General features: G+C 39.4%; 1 protein-coding gene across 1 annotated transcript in view; it reads left to right on the forward strand.

Moving 5' to 3' along the window:
- Positions 1-14,804, forward strand: part of cps1 (carbamoyl-phosphate synthase 1, mitochondrial) — a 130,577-nt gene that overhangs the window by 45,311 nt on the left and 70,462 nt on the right. Inside the window, exons 22-25 of the mRNA XM_062068881.1 lie at positions 8,162-8,303; positions 8,609-8,674; positions 11,636-11,699; positions 14,468-14,649. Of these exons, the coding sequence (XP_061924865.1) occupies positions 8,162-8,303; positions 8,609-8,674; positions 11,636-11,699; positions 14,468-14,649 (454 nt within the window). The remainder of the gene's footprint in view (positions 1-8,161; positions 8,304-8,608; positions 8,675-11,635; positions 11,700-14,467; positions 14,650-14,804) is intronic.

Raw genomic sequence — 14,804 nt, forward strand, 5'->3', positions numbered from 1 at the left:
GAGGAATCGTCAAACAAAAAGCTTGATTTGTTTCGAGCCTCAGACTGGAACTGCAGCTTTCAGGAGAGAGAGTATGGGCCTGATTACTCTTCTGATGTCCTCTCGGACCACTTGTCCTTAAATGCCTTGTACACGAAGACCCCCACTCTTCGTAACTCTAGCCTTGGAGCCGGCCAGTCTGGACAAAGCCCAATTTCTTGCTTGGCCAGTAAATCTATTTCCTCTGATCGGTTTGAGTCGGGTGACCTCCGACCCCTATCTACTCCTACTTGTGAGGGCTTCCTACCAGATGTTGCTAATGTCTTTACACTTCCTTCTAAAATCCAAACCTGCATTCCTGTAGGATTCCAATTTCCTGAGGGCAGAGGCCACCACTCTCTGGAGAGCTTGTGATGGACATGTGCACTTTTGAAGCTATCTAAGGGCATGTTTCCTTTGTAAAATAATCCTCTAAAGGATTCCGTGACCAAATACAAACACATCCTAGCTCACAATCATATAAGAAAACGGTACACGGTATAATTTACTACTCCTTCTAATGCAATGGTTCTCAAACTTGTTTCTCCAAGTACCACCTTAGAAAACACTTGGCTCTCGAAGTACCACCATAACGACCAACATTAAAATACAGAAGCATAGTCGACCTAAGTATTCATTTAAAACAAGGCAGAGGTTTTATTTATTACTTTTGGCCACTCTCATATTATGCACCGTTTGAACAGTAACACTGTTTGAATACAGGAAAATAAAACACTTTACCTAAATAATGGATCAATGGTGCAACCTACTAATAAAAGTCTCAATCAATCAATCAGAACCTTTATTTAACCAGATAAGAAAACCCATTGAGATCAAGATCTCTTTCACAAGGGTGACCTGGCCAAGAGGTCAACAGCACATGTCACAGAGCAGTTTCAAAAATAATACATTAAGACATACATTTTAAAATACATAAGAGAACTGTAAAACAACAGAGATTTACATCTTTAAAAACACAGGCACTGTGCAAACGTCTCTTGCTGTTTGTCCCTCAGGACAGAACGGAAGGCTCCAAATGGAAGTAGTTCTGTAAGTTTCAGTTTGGTCTGCAATTCATTCCATGCCATAGGGGCAGCAATGCCAAAAGCTCTTTTGCCAAATTCAGTCCGTACATGAGGAACAGTTAAAACATACAAATTGTTAGAACGTAATGCGTAAGAGCTGCTTTTTCTTTGTAACAGAGTACACAAGTATGGAGGTATTAAACCTAAAAGAGCCTACCTGATAGTCAGCCAATGTGTGTATCTGCGTGCACTCAATGAAGATAAGTCTGACTTCATATACAGTTGACATTGGTGGGTGAGACTACGACAGCCAGTAACAAATCTTAGTGCTGAATGAAAAACAGTGTCCAAGGACTGGAGGCATTTAGATGAAGCACTAAAATAAAGCACGTCTCCATAATCAATTACAGGTTGTTGCTGTCACCAATTTGTTTCTGACTTTAAGAGAGAAGCAGTTTTTATTTCTAAAAAAGAAACCAAGCTTTACCCTCAGCTTAGAGACCAAGTTGTTAATATGGGCTTTAAATGAAAGCTCCTGATCAAGAGAAAAACCCAAGTACTTGTAATTTAAGACCTGCTCTATAGGGTTTCCATTTGATGTTACAATATTTGGAATATTTTCCAGTAGCACCCTTGAATGAGAGAAAACCATTACCTTGCTTTTATCTGTATTTAAAACCAATTTAAGATCAAATAAGCAAGCCTGGATGACATCAAATAACATTAGTGTGTGTGTGTGTGTGTGTGTGTGTGTGTGTGTGTGTGTGTGTGTGTGTGTGTGTGTGTGTGTGTGTGTGTGTGTGTGTGTGTGTGTGTGTGTGTGTGTGTGTGTGTGTGTGTGTGTGTGTGTGTGTGTGTGTGTGTGTGTGTGTGTGTGTGTGTGTGTGTGTGTGTGTGTGTGTGTGTGTGTGTGTGTGTGTGTGTGTGTGTGTGTGTGTGTGTGTGTGTGTGTGTGTGTGTGTGTGTGTGTGTGTGTGTGTGTGTGTGTGTGTGTGTGTGTGTGTGTGTGTGTGTGTGTGTGTGTGTGTGTGTGTGTGTGTGTGTGTGTGTGTGTGTGTGTGTGTGTGTGTGTGTGTGTGTGTGTGTGTGTGTGTGTGTGTGTGTGTGTGTGTGTGTGTGTGTGTGTGTGTGTGTGTGTGTGTGTGTGTGTGTGTGTGTGTGTGTGTGTGTGTGTGTGTGTGTGTGTGTGTGTGTGTGTGTGTGTGTGTGTGTGTGTGTGTGTGTGTGTGTGTGTGTGTGTGTGTGTGTGTGTGTGTGTGTGTGTGTGTGTGTGTGTGTGTGTGTGTGTGTGTGTGTGTGTGTGTGTGTGTGTGTGCGCGCGCGCGCAAGTGTATAAAATCAAGCACTTAGAAATGGAGACTGTTTCTATTAACATTTGTGTTGTGAAAGAATGGGCACTCTGTCATAGGATGCCACCTGTGCAACAAATCTATTTAAATAATTTAAATAGATTTATTATAAGAAAATGGAAGAGTTTGGGAACAAAAGCAACTCAGCCAACTCTGTTGCTACGAGCGCCAAACTTCATGTGACCTTCCAATTAGCCCACGTACAGTACGCAGAGAGCTTCATGGAATGGGTTTCCATGGCCGAGCAGCTGCATCTCAGCCATACATCACCAAGTCCAATGCAAAGAGTGGGATGCAGTGGTGTAAAGCACATCACCACTGGACTCTAGAGCAGTGGAGACGCTTTCTCTGGAGTGATGAATCACACTTTTCTATCTGGCAATCTGATGGATGAGTCTGGGTTTGGAGGTTGCCAGGAGAACGCTACATTTCGCACTGCATTGTGCCGAGTGTGAAATTTGGTGAAGGAGGAATTATGATGTGGGGTTGTTTTTCAGGAGTTGGGCTTGGCCCCTTAGTTCCAGTGAAAGGAACTTTGAATGCTCCAGGATACCAAAACATTTTGGACAATTCCATGCTCCCAACCTTGTGGGAACAGTTTGGAGCAAGCCCCTTCATATGTGAGTCAAGGCAGGTGGCCAAATACTTTTGGCAATATATATGTATGTATATTATTAATTTAGTTATAATGTATTTGTTTTAGCACTGCGTAATTGTATGTAGATTTATTTTTAGTTTTTGAGTCCCTTTAGCAGTATATTTGATTAGTATTTATTTCAGTATTTATTTAAATCAGCCTGACCTAAGCCTTGATAATTATCTTTGCGATCAACTAGGGCAGGGGTCGGCAACCCAAAATGTTGAAAGAGCCATATTGAACCAAAAATACAAAAACAAATCTGTCTGGAGCCGCAACAAATTAAAAGCCATATTACATACAGATAGTGTGTCATGAGATATACATTGAATTGAGATGACTTACAGGAAACTAAATGAGCTCAAATATACCTACAAATGAGGCATAATGATGCAATATGTACATATAGCTAGCCTAAATAGCATGTTAGCATCGATTAGCTTGCAGTCATGCAGTGACCAAATATGTCTGATTAGCACTCCACACAAGTCAATAACATCAACAAAACTCACCTTTGTGCATTCACGCACAACATTAAAAGTTTGGTGGACAAAATGAGACAGAAAAAGAAGTGGCATAAAACACGTCCTAGAAAGTCGGAGAAAGTTACACATGTAAACAAACTAAGGTGAGTTCAAGGACCGCCAAAATTAGCAGGACAAAACGGCGCTCGCCAAATACTCGAATCAGTAAAGCATGTTTAATACAAACAGTGTGCTTTATAACAATTACGGAGGTTTGTGTCATGTTTGTCCTCCTACAGAAACCATATTAAAACAAAAAAATATTTTTTTCCCCCTCATCTTTTTCCATTTTTCATACATTTTTGAAAAAGCTTCAGAGAGCCACTAGGGCGGCGCTGAAGAGACGCATGCGGCTCTAGAGCCGTGGGTTGCCGACCCCTGATCTAGGGCTTGACGATATGGCCTTTTTTTAAATATCTCGATATTTTTAGGCCATATCGCGATACATGATATATATATCTTGATATTTTGCCTTAGCCTTGAACACTTGATGCATATAATCACAGCAGTATGATGATTCTATGTGTCTACATTAAAACATTCTTGTTCATACTGCATTAATATATGCTCATTTTAAACTTTCATGCAGAGAGGGAAATCACAACTAAGTCAATTTAGGAAAAGTGTATTTATTAAACAGTTATTAAGCAGTGGCACAAACATTCATGTCATTTCAAAACAGAAAGTGCAAGATTGTCAGAGACATTTTAAAACAAGCTATAAGTGCACTTGATGTGGAAATAGTCGCTTCGGCATTTAGTTGGTGTGGCACCGAACGGAGATGTTGACATGTAAAGACATCTTCCCGCTTGAAGCCAAACCACTGTCAGACGATGGTGCTGTTTTTCTTGGGATTTAATTATTCCTCCATTTGTTACCAGATTCGCACATTCTTTCTCTCGTATTACCACTCAAACCACACCGTTAGCTGTTAGCATCACAGCTAACGTTACCATGCTACCTGTCTGGGAGCGTGTGACGTTGCTCACGCGACAGTATGTGACATATGTAAGAAGGTGCGCTTCTTTTATGTCTGTGAGAAGGAGAGACAGGAAAGAGTGAGAAAAGCATGCAGTTTAATGCCCCGCAGCTAAAAGCAACTGCGTGAGAACGTATACTCGAATATCACGATATAGTCCTTTTCTATATCGCACAGAGACAAACCCGCAATATATCGAGTACCGTATTTCAGTTTTTTACATAGTTTGGCCGGGGGTGCGACTTATACTCAGTAGCGACTTATGTGTGAAATTATTAACACATTACCGTAAAATATCAAATATTATTTAGCTCATTCACGTAAGAGACTAGACGTATAAGATTTCATGGGATTTTGCGATTAGGAGTGACAGATTGTTTGGTAAACGTATAGCATGTTCTATATGTTATAGTTTATTTGAATGCCTCTTACCATATGTTACGTTAACATACCAGGCACGTTCTCAGTTGGTTATTTATGCCTCATATAACGTACACTTATTCAGCCTGTTGTTCACTATTCTTTATTTATTTTAAATTGCCTTTAAAATGTCTATTCTTGGTGTTGGGTTTTATCAAATAAATGTCCCCCAAAAAATGCGACTTATACTCCAGTGCGACTTATGTTTTTTCCCTTCTTTATTATGCATTTTCAGCCGGTGCGACTTATACTCCGAAAAATACGGTATATCGATATAGCGCCCAGCCCTACGATCAACACATGTTTGCATATCATTTGACAAAGTTGTTAAACTGTACGAAGGTTAGAAAAATGTATTGGATATGATTAAACTCAAGAGGAAGATTACTAATTCAGCGTTGATGTTTGAGGTGGCCCAGGACCCCTCTGTAGTGGAAACGTTGGGTTAAAAACACCTGCAGTAGACAACAAGGCTTTTTTTGTTTGTTTTTAAAGCAGGAAAAAATCAATATGACCCCTTTTAGGATTCCAGTGATAATCCTGACCCTGTGTAAATGACAAAGTCCAAAACAAATTTAAAATAGTGCACCTAATTATTTTTACAAGTTGTTCAAATAAATCCTGAAGAACCCAACATCAATTAGACATTCAAGCCCATGGTGAGGGATGCAACTGTTCATGGGATCTAGATGTGGGAGGATTTGGATACCAAACTTGTAAAATGTTCTTTTAAAAGTCAACTTTAAACATCTGTACAAATTCCCAACATGCAATAACACTGCACCCCAGATCAAAAACTGCATCAATAAATTACAGTTTTCAAATCCTCCCTTTCTCTTCCAAATCCTCCCTTTCTCTTCCTTGATTGCTGTGGCACTCCATGAGAAGTTATCACTGAGCACTCCCAATCAGGTTTTACTCCCTCACGATGCGTGCCACGTCCTTCGGACTCTCGCTGTTTAATAATGAATGGTTGTCTGGTGGGCAGTCTTCCATGTGTCTGCCTCGTGTAGTCTCCATAGTCCCTGGGGTAGGAGCTGTTGTGATGGACACTCTGGAGTAGGCTCCTGACAGATGGCTGCCCCACAGTCAGGTTCAAGTGGCCTGCTGACCCCGCAGTTCCACAGGCTCATTAAATATGTGCATCGCTCAGGTGGTTTTTACACAAAGTCGGTTACATAGTGATACTGAGGCTATTTGATGATTATCCATTGCTCCGTAGCCGAGTGCCTTTTAAAGACTAGCAGTGTTTCCCCCAGAAAATGTGTTAAATAGTGGTGGCTCTCCAGGGGGAGGGGACCGAGGAAGGGGGTGGGTGGGTGTAAGGATTGGTGTAACTCAGCCTGTCGCCATCACGTCTCCACCTCGTCGCTGCCACCACAGCCTGGGGGGGCAATAGACTACAGACTGTGGTGAAGAAGCCTACAACTTTTGGTTGTTTTTTTGCTGAATGGCGATATATAAGTTAAAGTTAAGTTAAAGTACCAATGATTGTCACACACACACACTAGGTGTGGTGGAATTTGTCCTCTGCATTTGACCCATCCCCTTGATCACCCCCTGGGCGGTGAGGGGAGCAGTGGACAGCAGCGTAGCCGCGCCCGGGAATCATTTTTGGTGATTTAACCCCCAATTCCAACCCTTGATGCTGAGTGCCAAGCAGGGAGGTAATGGGTCCCATTTTTATAGTCTTTGGTATGTCTCGATATTTTTCCCGTAAAGTAAAAACAAAACAGTCCTAGTTACCCGAGGCTTATAAAGTCAAATGAATGACTTGCTGTAAGTAAGCGTTTGCAATAAGAGTTTGGAAAAAAGTTAAAATTGGGGCCACATGCTGACATATGTTCAACTCATGCTTAATTTATTACAGCATTTGGGAAGCCTGTAGTTGATTTTTATTATGTAAATGTTATATTTTTATCAACATGTGATAGCAGGGACCCTGCCATTTAAAACTAGGCTGCTACATTACTAATCATTAATGTAACTATAGCTGAAAAAATAGTACAATAGCAATAGGAGAGACTATTCATCCCTGAACACCATGGAGTTCATGTAGGCTTTATGATGCACTTACATTATTATATCAACTATCAGACTGAAACTCTTCATTTAACATAATGTCCTTTTTTGCTGCTTAAACACAGTTCAATCAACACTGAAAAAGGTTAAGTGAAATAACTTAGTTGTTAACTGTAGGTCAATAATGCTTGTCTTTCTCTCAGACAGACACACACGCACACCGCACAGTGAGCTAACGTTACGCTAAAAGCTAATTAGCCTTCACCTCAAGGACTGCGAGCGAGCTGAGCTGCCGCTTATGTTTGTAGAACGTCAACGGGCTAATAGTGATGTTACTAGTAGTTGACTGGGAGATGTTTATTATAATTTGGGGAGAGTCCGCTGCCTTATGCTCACCTGCTAAACACCTTTCTGCTCATCCCACCGTCTCTCCTTTTTGCCTGTGACGTGAGCACTGACTCCATGCACTCTGAATACGCACTGCTGATTGGCTGTTACCGCTCTGCGTGTAACCAATCAGATGGTTCGGCAGAGGCAGAACTAAGCAGAGCAGCTTGTTAAGACTTTAGTTTAGGCGGTGGCTCTTTGTTGTTAAGGCGGCCGCCTTAACAACAAATCGCTGCGGGAAACCCTGACTAGCGTTGGGACGAAATGTTTTTAAATGAAAATGATTAAAGTCAGTAGACTGAAAGTAAGAGAGTGCAACCTCGATTTACCAACCCCTCTATTTGTCAACTTTTCTGTTTGAACCTTCAAATCATGGCCCGCCGTGTAATTTCACTTGGCCCGTGAGGTGATATCAAATTAACACTAGAGCTGGCCCGCCGATTATATACAGCGGCGGTGCCGCGGTACACAGCTAATTCTCATACTTGCCAAACCTCCCGGGAGACTCCCAAATTTTGATACAATTTCAGTACCCCTCCCGAGAAATTCTCTTTTCGGCCGGTCCAACATTTGCTGGCCCAGTTACTTTATATGTGCGGCTGTGGCATGCACACAGAAGTGAATGCAAGGCATACTTGATCTTAAGCATATCGAGGTACATAAGTAGTCATTGTTGTGGTCCCAAGTTCTGCCTAGGACTTTGTTGTTGTAAAGAACAATGTTTAAGTCCAAGCGTTGAACAATAAAAACATTGCATATAAAAACAAATGTGTTTATTTTTCCTTTTTTTCCCCAACTAGTCTTCCAGTACCCAAGGACCTCTTGCTGAAGGCCAAGCGGGACGGCTTTTCGGACCGACAGCTCGGTCAGATTTTGGGCACTAATGAGGTAGCAGCTCGACAGATGAGGCTCAGTCATGGTGTCAGGCCCTGGGTCAAGCAGGTGAGAAACACTTGGGCTATTCTTGTGCGGGTCACTTGATCACACGCCCACAAATAGACGGACGGTTTGAAAATACTTGCAAGTCGAGTCGGACTTGAAAGTGAGAGCTAGGTTGATCTATTCCTTTTTACGCCTGTTGGATTCTTTCAAAAACTTTCAGAATCAAGTGAACAGACTGTATGTGTAAAAATGTTTACAATATTCTGAAAGTAAAAGCTATAGTTTACTAATGCTGGTATCCACAAATGTATGAAACATTCTGTGTTGGTTTATAATGATGTTTCTTTATACAATGAACTTCACAGATCGATACACTGGCAGCAGAGTATCCTGCTATAACCAACTACCTGTACTGCACCTACCATGGGCTGGTAAGTACTTAAAGAAACAACCGTAGTGTCAGGTTCAAACACTGATGACATCTATTAAACGGGACAAGAAACAAAGAATCAGAGACAGAATTCAATTTGGCTCAATTTGAGGAGAGACGTCTGGGCTGTACTCTTGCACAGTCTCCACTATGCTCTGACGAAAGATTGTACGCCACCTCTTTTATTTGGACTTTCCCTGATTACATGGCAACAGCTGTTTCTAAGGGACGTGGGTCGTAAACCGCCATCGCCTTTGGTTACAGAAAAGTTCAAAGAAAAGGTTGTAAAAGAGTTCACAGAAAAGGTGGTAAAACAGTTCACAGAAAAGGTCGCCTTGAGGGAGATCAGGCCCTGCTTCCTCTTCGCTTTGTAGTTCTTGGGTCAATACAATATATTTCTGTTGATTACAATACATGAAAGAAACAGAACAGCTTCATGTTGCTTCCCATCCTACACGGTGGAGTTTTACAAGCCTTTTGATTGGTAGGATTAAAGACAGCTTTTGTCCTCTCGCCGGGAATTCAATGTAACACAAAGTTTCGTGATAACTAGGATACAATTATTCTAACACGTAGTACCTCCACTTACAAGCTAAATGACTTTTATGACGGAGCTCTTTACTCGGAACACTAGTATCTCCAATGAAATCCATTTAAAAAAAAAATCAGAACAATTTTAACATGTAACAATGCCGTTTTAAAGATAAAAACTAACTTTTGGATAAGAAATATTGTATAAAAACTAGAGATGTCCGATATCGGACTGCCGATATCAGCCGATAAATGCTTTAAAATGTAATATCGGAAATTATCGGTATCAGTTTCAAAAAGTAAAATGTATGACTTTTTAAAACGCCGCTGTACGGAGTGGTACACGGATGTAGGGAGAAGTACAGAGCGCCAATAAACCTTGAAGGCACTGGCTTTGCGTGCCGGCCCAATCACATATCTAGGACTTTTCACACACACAAGTGAATGCAAGGTATACTTTAGTCAACAGCCATACAGGTCACACTGAGGGTGGCCGTATAAAAAAACTTTAACACTGTTACAAATATGCGCCACACTGTGAACCCACACCAAACAAGAATGACAAACACATTTCGGGAGATCATCCGCACCGTAACACAACATAAACACAACAGAACAAATACCCAGAACCCCTTGCAGCACTAACTCTTCCGGGACGCTACAATATACACCCCCGCTACCCCGCTCCCGCCCACTTCAACCTCCTCATGCTCTCTCAGGGAGAGCATGTCCCAAATTCCAAGCTGCTGTTTTGAGGCATGTTAAAAAAAACAATGCACTTTGTGACTTCAATAATAAATATGGCAGTGCCATTTGGCATTTTTTTCCATAACTTGAGTTGATTTATTTTGGAAAACCTTCACAACAAAATGAGGCATAATAATGTGTTAATTCCACGACTGTATATATTGGTATCGGTTGATACTGGAATCTGTAATTAAGAGTTGGACAATATTGAAATATCGTATATCTGCAAAAAAGCCATTATCGGACATCTCTAATAAAAACAATACAATAGAATGTACTGCAAACAACTACCGTATTTTTCGGACTATAGAGCACACCGGTATATAAGCCACACCTACTAAATTTGAAAAGAAATAACTATTTTTCCATATATCAGCCGCACCAGACTATAAGCCGCAGATATATATGTTATGAAATGAGTTATTTACACATAAATATTCTGTAAATGTTTATTTACATACCTTCATTGTTTCCAAATTGTGTCTGTAAAACGGCTGATCAAACAAAACAGAAGTCATGGTCATGGACCCACTAGCTGCACAAGCTAGCTCTCCAATCAGCTAAACAGACTCAACTCCACGGTGACGTTTTGGTGAATTTACTGAGGAATTTGTGAAAGTGAAACAATACAAAAATAGTGTTATTGTAAGTTAATAATACTAACACAGACACTCGTAAACGTGTTTGCATGGTAGCTAACGCTAAAGACGCTAGCTTCATTACGTTACGATAGCACGTACAAATATGCATGAAAGCACTCCTACAGATATCACACATTGGATAGTTTAGTAAGTAAGAATTGTTTTAGTTATATTGTAAATCTTACAAACGTTGCTTGGAGTGATAAATGAAGAATCCAGTGGAGTAGACACGCTATGGACGATTGGAAGACGGAACGGCACTTCTCCTCCCGGTGAAAGCTCCAAACAGAAGGGCACTCGTCCAAAAGATGGGGTCACAGCACAAACAAAAACGCGCCTTCTTAGTGTCTTTTTTTTTTTTTTTTGACTATTTGCTCAATGGCTTTCAGCGAAGAAAAATCCACGAATTAGCCGCACCGTTTTATAAGCAGCAGAGTTCAAAGCGTAGACAAAAAGGAGCGGCTATATTACGGTTTATTAGTTTTATGATGTAATGTATTGATAATGTACAGCATTTACCTTTAGAGAGTGGACTTCTACGCTATCTCCTTCCAGCTGCTTCTTTGTTAAACACACCATCAGCAGCTTTTTCATATTTTCACAGACAAATGTCCACCGTTTAGATACTACTTTAACATCCATTCTATTCAGAATGATGCAGAGTAGCAGTGATACGCTCAAATTGCTGCGCTAAGTCATGTTTTTGATGATTTCCTGTTTTAATTCAATAAATACCATCCACTTCGTCCTCTCAGCACTGTCCCACACTCACTTTCTTCCTTACCATGCTTGGAAAACAAATTTGTGGGTCTCTCGCCATGAGCTAATAATGCTAACGAGCAAGACCAGGTGGCGGATCTTACTGAGTTTTCTGTAATAATAATAATGGCGGCGATGCGTGAAACTTAAACATTTGCTTGTAATTTGAAGCATAACAAGTAGTCGGTCAAAACACTCGCTTCTAAGTGAAGGTACCACTTTATCCACATCATTGTGTTTTGAAGTAAAGCATTAACTAATGTATTTTTTGTCCAATTCAATAGGAGCACGACCTGGACTTTAAAGACCACGGAATTATGGTTCTTGGTTGTGGGCCCTATCACATTGGTGAGTTCCACACTGACATTTCTGTTATAAATCTTTTTCTACAATGTGTGTGTGTGTATGTATATATATATATATATATATATATATATATATATATATATATATATATATATATATATATATATATATATATATATATATATATATATATATATATTATACAGGTACTTTAGTCAGCCACCCATTGACAATCAATGGGTGGCTGACTAAATACTTTTTTGCCCCCCTGTATAATATTATATATATATATATATATATATATATATATATATATATATATATATATATATATGTATATATAATATTATACAGGGACTAAATACTTTTTTGCCCCCCTATATAATATTATATATATATATATATATATATATATATATATATATATATATATATATATATATGTATATATATATATATATGTATATATAATATTATACAGGGACTAAATACTTTTTTGCCCCCCTATATAATATTATATATATATATATATATATATATATATATATATATATATATATATATATATATATATATATATATATATATATATATATATATATGTGTATATATAATATTATACAGGGGGGCAAAAAAGTATTTAGTCAGCCACCCATTGACAATCAATGGGTGGCTGACTAAATACTTTTTTGCCCCCCTGTATATATATATATATGTATGTATATATGTATTGTTTTAATATGGTTTCTGTATGAGGACAAACATAACACAATCCTTCCTAATTGTTAGAAATTCCACTGTTTATATTAAACATGCTTCACTGATGAGAGTATTTGGCGAGCGCCGTTTTATCCTACTAATTTTGGCGGTCCTTGAACTCACCGTAGTTTGTTTACATGTACAACTTTCTCCGACGCTGCCACAGAGATATGTGTTTTATGCCACTCCTTCTTTGTCTCATTTTGTCCACCAAACGTTTTTACGCTGTGCGTGAATGCACAAAGGTGAGCTTTGTCGATGTTATTGACTTGTGTGGAGTGTGAATCAGGCGTATTTGGTCAATGCATGACTGCAAGCTAATCCATGCTAACATGCTATTTAGGCTAGCTGTATGTACAAATTGCATCATTATGCCTCATTTGTAGCTATATTTGGGCTCAGTTTACCGTATTTTTCGGAGTATAAGGCGCACCCGCCGAAAATGCATAATAAAGAAGGTAAAAAACATAAGTCGCACTGGAGTATGAGTCGCATTTTTTGGGGAAATTTATTTGATAAAAGCCAACACCAAGAATATACATTTGAAAGGCAATTTAAAATAAAGAATAGTGAACAACAGGCTGAATAAGTGTACGTTATATGAGGCATAAATAACCAACTGAGAACGTGCCTGGTATGTTAACGTAACATATTATGGTAAGAGTCATTCAAATAATTATAACATATAGAACATGCTATACGTTTACCAAACAATCTGTCACTCCTAATCGCTAAATCCCATGAAATCTTACACGTCTAGTCTCTTACGGGAATGAGCTAAATAATATTATTTGATATTTTACGGTAATGTGTTAATAATTTCACACAAGTCGCACCCCCGGCCAAACTATGAAAAAAAAAAACTGCGACTTATAGTCCGAAAAATACGGTAATTGGCTTCACTTATGTCCTCCGTGTATTTAATTTATATTTGCATGTCAAAGACATGCACCTGGGGATAGGTTGATTGGCAACACTAAATGGTCCCTAGTGTGTCAATGTGAGTGTGAATGTTGTCGGTCTATCTGTGTTGGCCCTGTGATGAGGTGGCGACTTGTCCAGGGTGTACCCCGCCTTCCGCCCGAATGCAGCTGAGATAGGCTCCAGCACCGCCCGCTACCCCGAAATGGACAAGCGGTAGAAAATGGATGGATGGATGGATGTCTCATGACACATTATCTTGATGTAATAATATTGGCTGCATTTCTGATAGTTGTTTGTGTGCCATGTTGTTACAGACCACAGCAAACGTTACCCAGCTTGCAAAGAGCATTATAACTCTTATATAAGACTTTTAAAGTAATGTTGATAGTAGGCTAATATAGCTAATATAGACTCTTACATCATGTGTTGTCTTCATTATAACACTTATATAAGATTTTTAGTCATTTTGATAGTAGGCTATTATAGCTAATATAGACTCTTACATCATGTGTTGTCTTCATTATAACACTTATATAAGACTTCTAAAGTCATTTTGATAGTAGGCTAATATAGACACTTACCTCATGTGTTGCCTTCATTATAACACTTATATAAGACTTTTAAAGTCATTTTGATAGTAGGCTAATATAGCTAATATAGACACTTACATCATGTGTTGTCTTCATTATAACACTTATATAAGACTTTTAAAGTCATTTTGATAGTAGGCTAATATAGCTAATATAGACTCTTACATCATGTGTTGCCTTCATTATAACACTTATATAAGACTTCTAAAGTCATTTTGATAGTAGGCTAATATAGACACTTACCTCATGTGTTGCCTTCATTATAACACTTATAAAAGACTTTGAATTTTTTTCGACTCCAGACAGATTTGTTTTTTAAATTTTTGTCCAATATCAACATTTTGCCTTACCAATCCCTGTCTTAAATGCTCGCCCTCCACATATGCTTCTGTCCATGTTGCATGTGTGTATTTGCAGAGCTGGAAACCGCAGGGTGCATTCACAGTCCCCTAACTCTGGCATTACAGCGTGCAGTTTTTTTGCTTCGTTGTACGCGTCAGCAGGAATAACAAGTGGATGATGTACTCTGGCCACCAGGTAGCAGTGTCGAGTTCGACTGGTGTGCGGTTTCAAGCATCCGAGCCTTGAGACAGATGGGCAAGAAGACGGTTGTAGTCAACCACAACCCCGAGACGGTGAGCACGGATTTCGACGAATGTGACCGCCTCTACTTTGAAGAGCTGACCCTGGAGCGCGTACTGGACATCAGCCAGCAGGAGGTCAGCATGCATCCAACATTTTTATGTGACACTAAATATCATTCTCGGATTCCTGGTGCTGCTCTCCCACTAAGAACTGCTGGACGTTTCAGCTATCCACTTTTTAAAATGTTATACGGATGACTTCCACATACTTGAGGAAGTCATCCTTTTAG

This window comes from Entelurus aequoreus, linkage group LG14, assembly GCF_033978785.1.
Source record: "Entelurus aequoreus isolate RoL-2023_Sb linkage group LG14, RoL_Eaeq_v1.1, whole genome shotgun sequence".
NCBI classification, from domain to species: domain Eukaryota; kingdom Metazoa; phylum Chordata; class Actinopteri; order Syngnathiformes; family Syngnathidae; genus Entelurus; species Entelurus aequoreus.